Genomic DNA, 15,058 nt, shown 5'->3' with positions numbered 1-15,058 from the left:
AGGTAGAAAGCCAGAGCCCTTCACACGTTGAGCGTGTGTAGGGGGGCGTTTCTCACTGCATGCGTGAGGCTTGGGGCAGATTTCAGACTGCCAGGTTTCTAGTCCTGGAGCCTGGGCATCATTGCAGTACCACGGAACCAAAGTAAAACAAGTGCGGAGCGGGAGCTAGACAAAGCTTGGAAGGAGTTTGCCCAAGATGTACAGGAAGTACCCAGAGAGCCAGTTCCCCGCGGTACCTTGGCTTTATGGGCCCTTAAGCCTTACGGCAGGAAATGTCCTAACCCAGTCTTAGGCAGAGACCATCTTAGGGAGGAACGCAGGATATGGGCAGAGCTGAACCTCGTCCTTATGAAAAACTATGCATGGGGGCTCCGAAGTCAGGGCCCTGAGCTCCGAGACCCGCATGGCCGACATGATAGTGACCAGGAAGGCCACCTTCCATGAGAGGTGAGACCAGGAACACGCTAATAGCGGCTCAAATGGGGGCCCCTTGAGATGAGACACCACCAGGTTCAGGTCCCACTGTGGGACCGGGGCCTAGCATATGGGAAAGACGGTCCAACCCCTTGGGGAAGTGATCAGTCACAGCATAGGGAAATACTGTGTGCCCCTGCATTGGCAGATGGAAGGCCAATATGGCTGCCAGGTGCCCCTTGACTAACGAGGGCGCCAGGCCCTGGGCTCTAAGGTAGAGAGGTAGTCCAGGACAAGCTGGATCGGGGTGGCCACTGGGGAGACACTATTCAGCCGCCCATCTGGAGAACCGAACCATTTTGCCAAGTAGGCATGGCGTGGAGGGCTGTCTGTTTTTCAGGAGGACATGCTGGACCCTTTCTGAGCACGTCCGTTTCCCTCTACCTAACCATTGAGCAGCCATGCTGTGAGATACAGAGCTGTTGGGTTGGCTAGAAGAGATGCCCTGGTCCGGGGAGAGCAGGTCTGGGTGGAGTGGCAATGGCCGCGGCGGAGCAACCGCCAGGCCTGTGAAGGTCCCGTACCAATGTAGCCTGGCCACGGGGCAACCAGGAGGACCTGTGCCTTGTCTGTCTTTTTGGGTTTTTTTTTCCCCCCATGACCCTGTTGATCAGTGGGAATGGGGGGGGAAGGCATAGAGAAAATTGGTCTGACCAGGACAGGCAGAAGGCATCCGAGATAGCGCCCCGTCCCAGTCCCCGCCCCGCCCCCAGAGAAGAACTGGGGACAGCGCCGGGTCTGCTGCAGCCCCACATGAGGAAAAGCTGGTGAGCCATTTCCGGGTGGAGAGACCATTTGTGTTGGGAGGAGAAGTTCCTGCTGAAGCGATCTGCCCATGTGTTCCGGGCACCTGGCACATGGAAGGCCCTCAGGCAGATGTCGTAGACTATACAGAAATCCCACAGCTTGAGGGCTTCGCAGCAGAGGGCCGGGTCCCACCTTGCCTGTTGATATAGAACATCAAGGCCGTGTTGTCCGTGAGGACCTGGACCACCTTGCCCTGTAGGTGCAGGCAGAAGGCCACGCATACTAGGTGTACCGCCCTGTGTTCCTTGACGTTTATGTGTAGGGACAGATCCTGTGCCGACCACAGACCTTAGGTCTGAACGTTCCCCACATGGGCCCCCCAACCCAGGTCCGACGCATCGGACACCAGCTTCAGCGTCCTGTCCCGGAACAGGACCCCTTGGAGCATGTTGCTTGGGGTGGACCACCACCACAGTGAGGCGATCACCAAGTCAGGCACGGTGAGGACCTTGTCCATCCTGTTCCTGGCCTAGGAGAACTCCGAATGGGGCTCCTCCAGCTCTGGATGGCCTCGGAGTCTGGTGTGGTGGACCATGTACGTGCACGCTGACATGTGACCCAAGAGCTGGAGGCAAGCTCTGGCCATAGTCACCAGAAACCTTGTGACTGTGTCGATGAGCCCTTTTAGGGTCTCGAACCTATCCGGTGGGAGGGAGGCTGCGGCCGATGAGTTGTCCAGGAGTGCCCCATAAACTCTATGCATTGGACTGGGACTAACGTGGGCTTGGCGTCATTTACCAACAGGCCCAGGGCGGCGCACGTGGACAGTAGAAGCGTCACGTGATCCCTCACCTGCGACCTGGAGCTGCCCTTGACCAGCCAATCATCCAGATACGGAAAGGTCTGGACCCCCCAGCACCTGACATACATTTTGTGAATACCCTGGGGGCAGTGGATAGGCCAAACATGAGGACCATAAACTGGTCATGGTTCTGCCCACCAGGAAATGGAGGACGTGTCTGTGCCCCTCAAAAACGTGAATGTGGAAGTATGTGTCCTGCAGATCGAGGGCAGTGTACCAGTCCCCGGGGTCCACGGAGGGGATGATGGAGGCCAGTGAGACCATACGGAACTTGAGCCTTACCATGAACTGGTTTAGATCCCGCAGGTCCAGGATAGGCCTGAGTCCTCCTTTGGCCTTTCAACTGTGACCACTCCGGGAGGAAAGCACACAACCAATTGTAGAAGGGAAGCTTCATGGAGGGGAGGAGCGGGGAAATCCCTGGGGAGAACTGGCAGGGTGCCCCCGAGCATCCCATCAAAACTGCCTTTTTCCCCACCTGTTTGCCCTTGCAAGACCCAGGTTGCGGGGCAGGCTGTGACTGCCTCTGAGGGCACCTTTTAGAGACCCTCCATTTGTTATAGGCGGCCTCGTACTTTGGCTGAGTGGAAGCCTGTTGCGACCTAAACCTAAAAAAAAAAAAAAGACCTAAACCTAGATTTGGCCAAAGCCGGGATATAGAGACCCAGAGTCTGGGGGGTGGGCTGGGCTCCTTCATGCCATGCAGCTTTGTATCCATTTGCTCCATAAACAGAGCTTTGCTGTCAAACGGTAGATCCTGCATGGCAGCCTGTGCTCCACTGGACAGCCCAGACAGCAGGAGCCACGACGCCCTTCTCCTGGACACCGCTGAGGCCCTGGAGCGTGCTGCCATGTCTGCCGCATACGAAGCTGCTTGCAGGGATGGTCTGGCAGCCGCTGTACCCTCCTCCACCAGCGCCTTGAACTCTTTCTTATCATACTCCTAGAGAGGATCCTTGAACTTGGGCAGGAAACCCCACAAATTGAATTTGTATCTGCCCAGGAGCGTCTGGTGGTTTGCCACCCGCAACTGAAAACTCAAGGGAGAATAAAGCCATCTCCTGAAAGAGTCCAGCCTCCGCAAAACTTTATTTTTTGGGGTAGAAGCTGGTTGGCCCTGCCGCTCCCTGTGGTTGATGACTCCAGGGAGTTGGGTGCCGGGTGGGTGTAGAGGTACTCATGCCCCTTGGTGGGTACAAAGTACTTGCGTTCCGCCTTCTTAGAGATGGGGGCCAGCAAGCCGGTGTTTGCCACAAGACATTTGAAATTTTTGCCACCCTTCATGGAGGGCAAAGCTACCCTGCCCAGTGCCGAAGAGGGCAGCACATTGAACAGGGCATCCAAGGGCTCCTCCAACTCCTCTACCTTTTAAAAAGCTTTTGATGAGCCCTAAAGTCCTCCTGCGGGACGGACTGGGGCAGGGCAGTTATTGCCTCATCCAGGGAGGGCGAGAAGGCCAGCACAGTGCTCTGGGTGTCCGCTGGCACTGGGGGATGGATCACTTGGTCAGACTCTGGGCACGGTCCCGAGGACGTATGTTACACTGACCCCCCTCCTCGGAGGTCTGGAGAGGGAGGCCGACAGTGCCTCTGAGGATCTGGCTACTGAGCGGGCCCCCACTGGGGGCTGTGTCGGGGCCACAGTGCCCACTGGTACCATTGGGCCCGCCAAGGGGCCCGGGGCCACTGCACTGGCTGCGGCACTGACAGGCCCTGGTTGTTCGGCCTGGCTGGCCTGTCCCATGGAAGGGCGACTACAAGCGGAGGCCAGGCTGACAAACAACCTGCCGCTGTCTCGGGACCGGGAGGAACAGCGGTGCCGGGAACAACATTGCCCACGGGACCGCGACCTTGATGCGGAGGACTGGTACCATCTGTAGCTGCTGCTCCACGATGGGCTCAGACAGGCGGACTCGCAACTGCGAGATGCCAGCGATCGATGCCCTGGGCTGCGGCGGTGTTGCCTTGGCCGAGTCTTGGAGCGGGATTCAGAGTGGGAACGGCGTCAACGTCCATGCCATGACCAGCCGTGGTAATCCCTATGAGACATGGACCTCTGGCGACGTCTGCCTCGGTCCTGTCTGTACTCACTCCGTGACGCAGACTGGTGCCGAGAGTTTCAGACGGACAACACCCACCCAGACAGTCTGGTGGGAGTTGAGGGCTATGCCCTGAACTGTCGCTGGGTGGCGAACGGCGTTGGGAATGTTCCCTGGCCTGAGACCGGTGCCGAGCTGGGGGCGACTTTGGAGAACCCAGCGGTGGCTTGCCCCTGGAGCGAGGTGCCAATATCGGCAGCGCTCCTGGTACTGGCATGGACATGACGTCCCAGGCCACCTGCAGGGCCTCCGGCGTTTCCAAATTGGCTCGGCTACTCCGCCCGACGCGAGTCGGAGGCCTTGAGGCCGGAGGGGATCAAGGACTGCTTGACATGGGTCTAGTCTCTGCCCCTGGTTTCCCTCGCTGCCGCTACAAAGAAAGCGTTTCCTTTGCCTTCTTGTGTCCCATGTACAGGGAGCGGTGCCGACTGGTCGAAGGCTCCAGAAGGTCACCGCGGTGCCCGGTGCCGACTTGGAACGGCACACCAGAGTCGGGGTCAGCGCCGACTCCATCAGAATAGCCTGGAGCCTAATCTCTGAGTCCGAAGTTTAAACGACTTGCAAATCTTGCAACGATCGCTGATATGGGTTTCTCCCAAACAGCGTAAACAGTCTGTGTGCTGGTCACTCCTTGGCATAGATTGCCTACAAGTGTTGCACGACTTAAAACCCGGGGCATGCCGTGGCCCGGGCACTCTAACTGAACAGCTAACTAACTACAGGTACTAACAATGAACAAACAAAAAGTTCTGGGGACGAGCTACAGCAAAGCTGGAGTAGAGTAGTTCCGATGCACCTTCAGTAGAGGCAAGAAGGAACTGAGGGTGGGGGAGCATGCAGCACCCCTTATACTACGCCATGGAGGCGCCACTCCAGGAGTCGCTGGGACAATTTCCCCTAAGGGTAAAACTTCCGGGACCGGTGCCGTGGCGAGCACGCACACCTATTGTGGAATACACATGAGCAATCACTCAAAGAAGTTCTGATACCTTCTCCATATCAGGCAGAGTGAGGACTTGAACAGGGGTCTCCCACATCCCACGTGAGTGGCCTAACCACTAGGCTAAAAGTTATAAGGATAGACCATCACCCCACTTCCTTCCTCCTCACTCACCTCTTCTCATTTTGTGAAGAGCATCTCAGTCCGGACAAAAATTTGTTTGTCTTATACTATCTGTTGAATTTGTATCAAATTTTTGAGTTTTGCTCAGCTGAAAAATGCATTTTTTGACAAATAGTTTAGTTGCTGAAAAAAATTACTGAAGTATAGTAAACACTGAAATCAATGAGACTACCTGAGGAGTGAAGGGCTACCTTACATGAGTAAGAGCAGGTCTGCACTTAAAGAAGTTAAGTGAAGATGCTCTTACACCAATGAGAGCGCTTCTCTCATTAGCATAGGTAATCCACCTCCGCGAGAGGCTGTAGATATGTCAACAGGAGAAGCTCTCCCACCAACATAGCGCTGTCCACACTGGGGGTTAGGTGGGCATAACTACGCTGCTCAGGGCTTTTTCACACCCTTGAGAAACGTTATACCAATATAAGTCTGTGGTGTAGTCCTGGCCTAAGAATGGCAAAATCTAATCTATTGTGATATAAAGCTTGATTAATAAAAAAATAAAAACCTTCACTTAAAAACTCAATTTCCTAATCCAAATAAAAAGATGAAGCAAATAAGAAAACTTCAATTTCAATATTGTCTTCCCTCTTCTAAATGTAATTCTATATTAATTCTATATTATATTATATGGAACGTTTTATAGCTGCTTGAATACTAGTAGACAATGCTGAGAATGTTCAGAACTTAAGCAAAATCTCGAGTAACTACATAAAGGGATTTTTCCCCTAAAAGCTTCTCCCTCATCAAAATTAAACAAGAAACTCTTGCTTAATATCTCCAGTATAAGGTTTGGTTTGAAATACAGTACACAAACTCAAATTTAAGAGCAAATATCAATCACTACTAACTGAAGATCAAAAATGTTCTCCTCTTACCTTAATGCAGAGTAGACTCCCAAAGATAGGAAAGTATAGTCAGGATCATAGTACAGATACACAGAGGACACGCAGTATGGAAGAACATCAATTACACCCACAGCAATTATCTTCCCATCTAGCCAATACTGCTGGTGAAAAGAACCATAACCACAATCAGGACCACTGGGAGGATTCTCTGCCTAAGGGAAACCAAAAAAAAGGGATAATTAGTGATTAAACAAGTTTTCTGTATAAACAAAACTGAAAAAAAGATAGCAGAGAACACCACACACAATGCAATCTTATTCCACACTACACGGGATGGACACACAATTTGAAGACCCTCCACTTCCATACTACCTTTGTTCTCTATCACTATTAAACAATAATGCAGTGTGAAATCTCCAGAAATACCTAAAATCTTGACTATCAAAATCAAATAAGATGGACAATCAATTCCTGTTTTGAAAATACATGCATTTCACAGAGTTAGCTTTATAGCTTGCAAGATGGTGTCAATGCATGGTTCTCGCTATAGTCACGATTATTAGTCTACACTTTCTGTACCAAACATCAGAAAAGTGATTCTGCTGAAATTAGGAGAAATCAAAATTATCTGCGTTTTTTCCAGATTGTTTTATGTGCAATTTAAAGCGGTATTGCAAACGATGCTTTTCCCTGATATGGTCGTGAGTCTTTTCCTACTTCTACCTTTATAAGGGACATGCCACCAAACATGTATGTCATTTAATGATAGCTCAGTGGTTTAAGCATTGGCCTGCTAAACCCAGGATTGTGAGTTCAACCCTTGAGGGGGCCATTTAGGGATCTGGGGCAAAAATTGGAGATTGGTCCTGCTTTGAGCAGGGGGTTGGACTAGATGACCTCCTGAGGTCCCTTCCAACCCTAACCTTCTATGATTAATAAATGCTTTATATTTCTTCCACTGTCATTCATATCCTCTTGTTAAGAATTTATTTTTAAAAATTGTATGTAAGATCAGGGTGCTGAAGAACCAAATTTAAGCTTTGTAGTCTTGCTTACTGTATAACAGAAGATAATTCTTGTTGGACTAAGCACTTAGAACTGTAAGCAATGTTCTTAGTTTATTAGCAATGGGGAGCAAGAAATAAAGCAGGAAAGGTCTGTTTTGACTCTTTTCCCTTCAAAGAAAGAAAGTGTGCAATCTTATCTTAACACCATGCATTGTTAAATAAAACAAATAGCTATTTACAATCTGAATACATGTAATGATTTTTGTGTAATATATAAAGGATCTAGCCTTAATGATTAAAGCCACCATTTAGACTGAATAGGTCCTACAGGGATCAAAGAATTTGTCAGAAAAAAGCTATGATATAGGAGCACATCTTTGAACTAGTGATATTATGTTAGTTTTGCAGTTGCTGGAAAGAGATTAGAATTACCCCTCCATGTCTGCTTTATGATTATTAGAACAAACTCATTTTTCTATAACAAGAAGCTCACCTGTAATCTTGTTCAGATGGGGAAAAAAACCCATAGTTCTTTTCTGATCAGTTGCTGGTATAGATTACCAATTTCAATGATACAAACTGACTCAAGGCTTCAATCGTGTAATCATGTAGCATAACACAGAGCGCTATATTAATATGAACAATTCTGTCTAAATGTGTAGGTTTGGGATTTTTATTATTATTATTAAAACTAATTTGGGGACTTATTTTTTGCTTCTCCCATTTTGGAAAAGTCAAAAATGTTCAGAAGTAGGACTCTGAGGAGCTCTTCTCAGGACTTGTCTACAGTGCCCCATTTTTCAGACTACAGGGGAATAAACAGCACTGTACACCAAAGGGCTGTTCTGTAACTCCCCTGTGTGTGGACACCGAGGACAGAACTAAAAGGTTTGTTTGCATTAATAGAGTTCTGTAAGAAGGATAGGGCAGTGTAGCCATAGCCTCAAATTCCCACATGTTGTGAAACACACATACATTTCCCCGAAAGGAAGGTTGGATGCAGGTCCAACATTGACTCATGCATCTATCACAGAGTGTTGCTAGCTAGGCTGTTAAATGCATACATGAATATATTATACAATATGGGTTACTGTCACTATGAGAACCTTAATTATTACTTCATATTCTCTGCCTTTTGGGTTTAAATATGTAACCTTGGTGTTACACTACATACGCTACTAACAAGTTGTGTATACCTTACTATCAGTAACACTGCTACACCGTTCTGATACACTATTCGCATTTTAAAAGGTCATGCTCTCTGTATGTTACCTAGGGCTTCCATTGCAAAATTATTTTCAAGGAAAAGTGCCAAGTTCAGTGAAGCACAAACTTTGAAGATGAGTATTCTGCTTTGTGGGGTTCAAAAAACAAACAGAAAAACAATCTTGGCAATGTGCTCTCATACTTAATAGAGTACAATACTTAAATTCCAGTAACACTTTTTTGCTTTACTACAAATTGTCAGGATTTCTGAGGATATAATTTATGGTTTTATGGCAAGTATGTTTTGAGTATGGTCCCAGATCAACCCACAACTAACTGCGATGCAGGACAAGATTTTGTTCATGCCTCTTCATTTAATATATTACTTTCAGAATATGCAAAAAGAAAAGGAGTACTTGTGGCACCTTAGAGACTAACAAATTTATTTGAGCATAAGCTTTCGTGAGCTACAGCTCACTTCATCGGATGCATTCAGTGGAAAATACAGTGGGGAGATTTATATATACAGAGAACATGAAACAATGGGTGTTACCATACACACTGTAATGAGAGTGATCAGGTAAGGCGAGCTATTACCGGGGGCGGGGGGAGGTGTGGCAGGGGGGGACGACCTTTTGTATTCCAAATACCAAAAATGATTCGTTATGTGACTTTGGCCAGAGAAATTCCATTTCTCAGTTTATCTTTAAAATTGGTACAATACTGTTCTCAGACAGGTATTGAGGCGCTTAATGTTTACAGTAATTTAGAGAATTCATAGTAACTAGTGGAGAAACTCAAACTGTAAAGTATTTGTTGCAGAAGAATCTTCAGAGCTTATCTTTTTTCTCAGCTCTCTAAAGAGAGGGCAGGGCAGGGTGGTTGGCTGTAGGGATATAATTTATTGTTGTTGTGTGTTTGTACAGACAGTCTAGTATGCAGATTAGGTAAGTATCTAAACCCAGGTTTCAGAGTAACAGCCGTGTTAGTCTGTATTCGCAAAAAGAAAAGGAGTACTTGTGGCACCTTAGAGACTAACCAATTTATTTGAGCATAAGCTTTCGTGAGCTACAGCTCACTTCATCGGATGCATACGCAATTGGTTAGTCTCTAAGGTGCCACAAGTACTCCTTTTCTTTTTATCTAAACCCAGAGACTGGTTCTTCAAACTAAGAAGAAAACCATCTTCTAATTAAAATGTATTGCACAACTAACTTTGGCATGACATTTTCTTTACCGTTTAGTTCCCTTTAATCCTGAATTCCACAGTGTTCAACTTAATTATCCATCTTGTCATGTTTTTCACTGAACAACAAGTTCTTCAGAAAGAACTGCTTTTCACTCAATAAATCTGATATTACCTTCTATTGCCAACTGTTTTACATTACAACAACAGAAGGTGGGTTTAAGTGAAGAATTTTTATACCATAGCCTAGACTGAAGAGATGATGGGCAGTCAAATTTATTTTGATTGGTACCACATGTCAAAAATTAGTCACATGAGCAAAAATAATTCCAACTGACTTGTTTGGTAAAAGTGACTGAATTGTTCAAACAAGTAATTCCAATGATAAAGACCATGCAAGTAGTGTTTACAATATGACCATTTATAAAAGGCACAAGAGAAAGTATTTGGCTATAGTTATTACAAACTAAATGCATTGAACCAGAGCTAAGATTGGAGTACACTAGCAAGATTAACATCTTATTTAGGAAAGCTGCATGCCCTACATCTATATTTTCAAAATATTCCCCCATTTTCCAAAAAAATTATATGAAATAACCGTGTTAATATTAAACCTCTATATGGGACAATTTCAAGACTTTAAGGCCTAAAACTCAGATGTTTCTCCTTGCTTTTTCAACCAATAACTGCAGATTTCACCAATTGCTTTTTCAACCAATAACTGCAGTGTGGTATTACTAACACTAAATATGGAACTGACAGCTTGTGTATCAATAAAAAATGTGGACCTCAAACTATAGTGCATATACGCAGACTTGTTTCTATGAAGATCTATGCAGATCTTATATCAGTTATGTTTTTTCTTATATAAACTATTTGTTCATGCAGCAGCTACTCAAGACAAAAAACAAGTTATTTCTATATTATATCTAATGATTAATTCTTCATTAGGGATTATTTTCACATCCATGTCCCAAGAGAAAGCAACACTACTTTAAGCACCAGCTCCTCAGGTGGACCAGAGCTCTTCTTAACACTTTCTGCAAGCAGGCAGGGGTCAGTTTAGCCATTATTTCAAGATAGAACAATCTGCTCTAATTTGTGCTTGCTCTTATGTTCCACTGGTCCAGCATTGTTGGAGCATCACGCTCTTGCCCCTTGCATGCACTCAGACTGCACATCACCCTTTCAACAGATGTTGATAAGGCCCTCAGCAAGAAGACATGGACTGAAATATATTAAGAGCAATAAGTTTTTCTATTTTTGTCTTATTCCACCAAGAGAGGTGCAATAGAGGTGCATTTCTATTTGAAGAGTCACATCCCAGTACCTTAAATTTAGCAGAAAATGCTGTTTATGCTTTTGCATTACACAGCTTCAGAAACTAGTACTTGTGTTTCTTCTAAATTAAACTGCTTCCAATTTCTTCACACTTTAAAAAGTCAATCTCTGTGAAGCAGTAAAGTTGGAAGAGTAAACTTTTATCCACATGCAAAAAAAGTCTAAATTTAAATATCTGAAGTTAAAAACTGTCCAACAGGATTTGTTGAACTTTCAAAAAAAAGTATAGAGTATATAGAATAACATATAGCATAACGTATATAATAACATAACGTATATAACGTATAACGTATAACAGGATTTGTTGAACTTTCAAAAAAAAGTATAGAGTATATAGAATAACATATAGCATAACGTATATAACAACATAACGTATATATAGAGTATATAGAATAACATTTCAGCTAATGTGCAGTTATTTTGTGAAGTAAAAGAATGCCTGTGTGTGCGCAGATGGCAGCGAGTAGAGGGAGAAGATGCATATACATCATCTCAATCAAAATGAATCAGTGAACCTCCGCAAAAGCAGCACAGATGTCAGGTACAGTATTTACTATTTATACCTTAAGTATTCCCACTGTTAATTCCCACCAATTCAATTATTGTAAAATATTATGAACAAATTCTATTTTACAATGAATTTTACAGGCATGCCAATAATTCCCAGCAAAGTTCTGGAATCTACATTATATTAAACCAAACCTCACCAAACAAAGTTTTATTTTACACATTTCCTCCTTTCATGCAAAGTAATCTTTTGTAACATATTGTTCCCCACACTCCCCAATATTTTAGTGAATGCTCAACTCCATTGAACTTGAGGTCTTACTTGTATTAAGTTCCATCTAGTGGCTTTTCAGGTATAACAGATCTAGAATACTAAGTCAATGTGAAATATTGATCTGTCCCTCCAGAAATGGGTTCATAGCACCTTGCACTATTAAAGTGTCCTTCTGGGACAATGTTTGGCACTCGCTATGCTAAGTACACAATAACTGACATCAGATGATTAAGACATATCGTACAGGGCTCACCTCATCTACCAGAAACACTGCACCCTAACTCTTATTCCACAAAAACTCTGAGTTATTCTGATTACTACAAAAAGTGCCACAGCTTCTAAAATTAACGAGTCAAGAAATCCAATGTCAAAACCACTCTGTTGAAACAGTCTGATGTTAGAAATAATATTCCCCTAGTAACGCAGTTTAAAATATTTATGCCTTCAGGGTTTTAATAAGAGGGTGTCTAAAGACAACATGGTCCAAGTGAAAAAAAATGGGGAATTTAAAAGCTAACAGTGTTTTTTCCCCTCATTTAATAAATTACATTAAAAAGAAAAACACCAGAGGAAAAAAAAGCTAAACCTCAAGCTGTGAGAGAGAATCACAACACAACTAGGTATGCTGTGATTAAGGGCTATATTATTAAAACCCCAGGCCCTCACAAGTCTGAGGCAAATGACCTTGAATGCTACCTTTTCTTCAAACAAGATCTAACATTTGGATTATTTTTATTATGGTATTTTAAAGGCAATGGGCTTGATTCAACCCTAGGTTAATAGAACATGGTGCAAACTGTTGGGTGGCCTGGCTCCAGGCCATCTGGTACAGCAGGAGCTGCTGGTATCTTGTACTATCCCAAGCCTTCAGACACTCCCCACCCACAGGGTGCTGTACCCTGAGTTAACAGACACTGACTCTCAGAAAGTAGCATAGTTTATAACTGAACAATTCATGCCCCACCACTGGCCATTAATTAACCTCTGCTAATATATCCTTATTTTATTATCTAGTGCAATACATTTGACAGTTTTGTTTGCTGTTTTTTAGCACAGGAAATAATGAGAAAGAAAAATATAACAAAATTCAATATTTATTTAGTTTGAATAGATTAGTTGAATATATTCTTGAAAATGTATCACATTTTAATTTAAGAAACAGGAAGGGAAAAGGGTAAAACAGTCTCAGGAAGTTTTTTGTATCAGCTAAACATAAGAAGAGAGGTAGAGTGATAGAAATAAGAACGTCCTATTACAATATTTTCTGCAGCAAATCTTGTTTAAGAGACCAACTAAGTAATTTAAATCCCAAAACACAAGAGTGTGGGATATCTGAATATACACCATACTCTCAGTGAACAAGTTGAAGTTTTATACAAAACCAAGCAAAATTAGTTCTTCCCCCCGACCCCGGAGGAGGGTTGAGGCTACCAGGTCTCAAATGCTAATATTAGGTATCAATATGAAAAAACTCAAGGATTCATTGGTGTGAAAATTATAAAGATTTATGGGTGCTATGGGTGCAATCAAAAATGTAGATTTAAGAACTAAAACCAGGACCAAAATTAAAAGATAAACTAGCTTATATCATGTTAAAAAAGTACAATAAAATGTATTTTTGTTACATATTAATTGCACTTATCATTCAACTAGCTACCAATTCTATAAACACCAGAGGGTTTGATTCTACTTTGACCTCATACCATACTGGCTATAAACTTTTACATCTCAATGTTGTATCATTAGTGCTTTAAATCATATTTAATATTAACTTATATCACATAATACAAGGATCAGCAACCTTTGGCATGCGGCCCGCCAGGGTAAACTCCCTGGCGGGCCGGTTTGTTTACCTGCTGTCTCTGCAGGTTCGGCCGATCACAGATCCCACCAGCCACGGTTCGCCGCTCCAGGCCAATGGGGGCTGAGGGAAGCGGCGGCCAGCACATCCCTCGGCCCGCACCGCTTTCTGCAGCCCCCATTGGACTGCAATGGCAAACCACGGCCAGTGGGTGCTGTGATCGGCCAAACCTGTGGATGTGGCAGGTAAACAAACCAGTCCGGCCTGCCAGGGAGCAGGCCGCATGCCAAAGGTTGCCGATTCCTGATCTAATATATTGTATTGATCATAAGTCCAGTAATACAGTGGAACATGTTTGTAGTAAATTGTTATATTCAAACTTCACTTATGATAGTCAATGTCCCAGATCGCTTTAATGCATGTCAGTCACTTTCACTTTTCTTTTAGAAGCTTTAGTTTATTTATTATTATTAATTTGTATTACCAGGGAAGCTAGGAGTAATGGCCCCGGACCGTATTGTGCAAGGCACTGTATATACACAAAACAAATGATGTATATACACAAAACAAAGATGGTTCCTGTCCCAAAGAACTTACAATCAAGGTAACGGTGTAGTTTTACTCCTATATAGTCCGGTCACTCTATCTGTTCCTGATGAATCTTGAAATACAGCGACTATCACTTGCCAGATGGAATGTAACGTTAGCCATAACAATTAAGGGATCATACGTTCTCTCTCTTCTGCTTTGGATGTAAAGACAAAGGTGAGAAGACAAGTCTATACTACTCATAAAGGGAAAGGAAAGGAGGAAATCTCTTGCTCCTAGTCTAGATACAGTTTTCCCTGGGGTCAGTGAAATTATGGCTTTCAAAGTGCCTCCCCAGTATTCTGTGAACCTGGTAGCTCGCCTAGCTCGCCACGCTCTCAGGGGTCTTAGAGGGAATCTTTTGCCAGGTGTGCCCTGACTTTTTATTGGAACTCTGCTAATGTTGGAGTTAATTGTGTGTATGTGGTCAGGGGAGGGTGGGACAACTTAAAGGATCCTGTATGCTATCACGCTAACATTATGCCCGTTTACCGGTCAGACTGAATTACAGTATGTGGTAATTTTTAATTTCTTCAGTTTTGGTGGCTTTGAACAGTCACGCTCACTTCGTCAGTTGATGCAGTGTAAGCTATATATTCTCAACAAAGAGGTCACTGATAAAAGCAACACTGGAATATATTTGAAAAATGTAAATCTTTGCTGGTTTTCTTGTAGCTGATAATAATTCTCTATACCCATAAGGAAATAAATGTGGAATGACTTCACAGTTTGGCCAAATATTTTTATTTCCCATTTCTCACAATATGAACAACTGAATCAAACGTCAGCACTCATATGAATCCTTATAGGTTTCAAGACTGTTACAAGCTTTACACTGATTTTTAATTAGCTATGATAGCTAAGCCTCGAAGTACCACAATTTTATATATAACCTAAGAAGCAAACTCGCTGCAGTATGTAGCAATTATTGGATGAAACCTAAGCATACAATCTGAGGTTTGCTTGCCAAGGAAGAAACTATTTTCTCTAAACAACTTC

The 15,058-nt window shown here is 44.0% G+C and overlaps 1 protein-coding gene across 8 annotated transcripts in view; it reads right to left on the bottom strand.

The window, feature by feature from the left end:
* Positions 1-15,058, bottom strand: part of ATE1 (arginyltransferase 1) — a 181,861-nt gene that overhangs the window by 106,819 nt on the left and 59,984 nt on the right. For all 8 annotated transcript variants that reach the window (XM_084633129.1, XM_084633132.1, XM_084633133.1 and 5 more), the window contains one exon: positions 6,180-6,361. In XM_084633129.1, the coding sequence (XP_084489255.1) occupies positions 6,180-6,361 (182 nt within the window). The remainder of the gene's footprint in view (positions 1-6,179; positions 6,362-15,058) is intronic.

The sequence above is a fragment of the Lepidochelys olivacea genome, assembly GCF_965140295.1.
Source record: "Lepidochelys olivacea isolate rLepOli2 genome assembly, chromosome: 7".
NCBI lineage: Eukaryota > Metazoa > Chordata > Testudines > Cheloniidae > Lepidochelys > Lepidochelys olivacea.
Note: the sequence above shows the minus strand (reverse complement) of the source record. Positions and strands in the feature narration are given on the sequence as shown.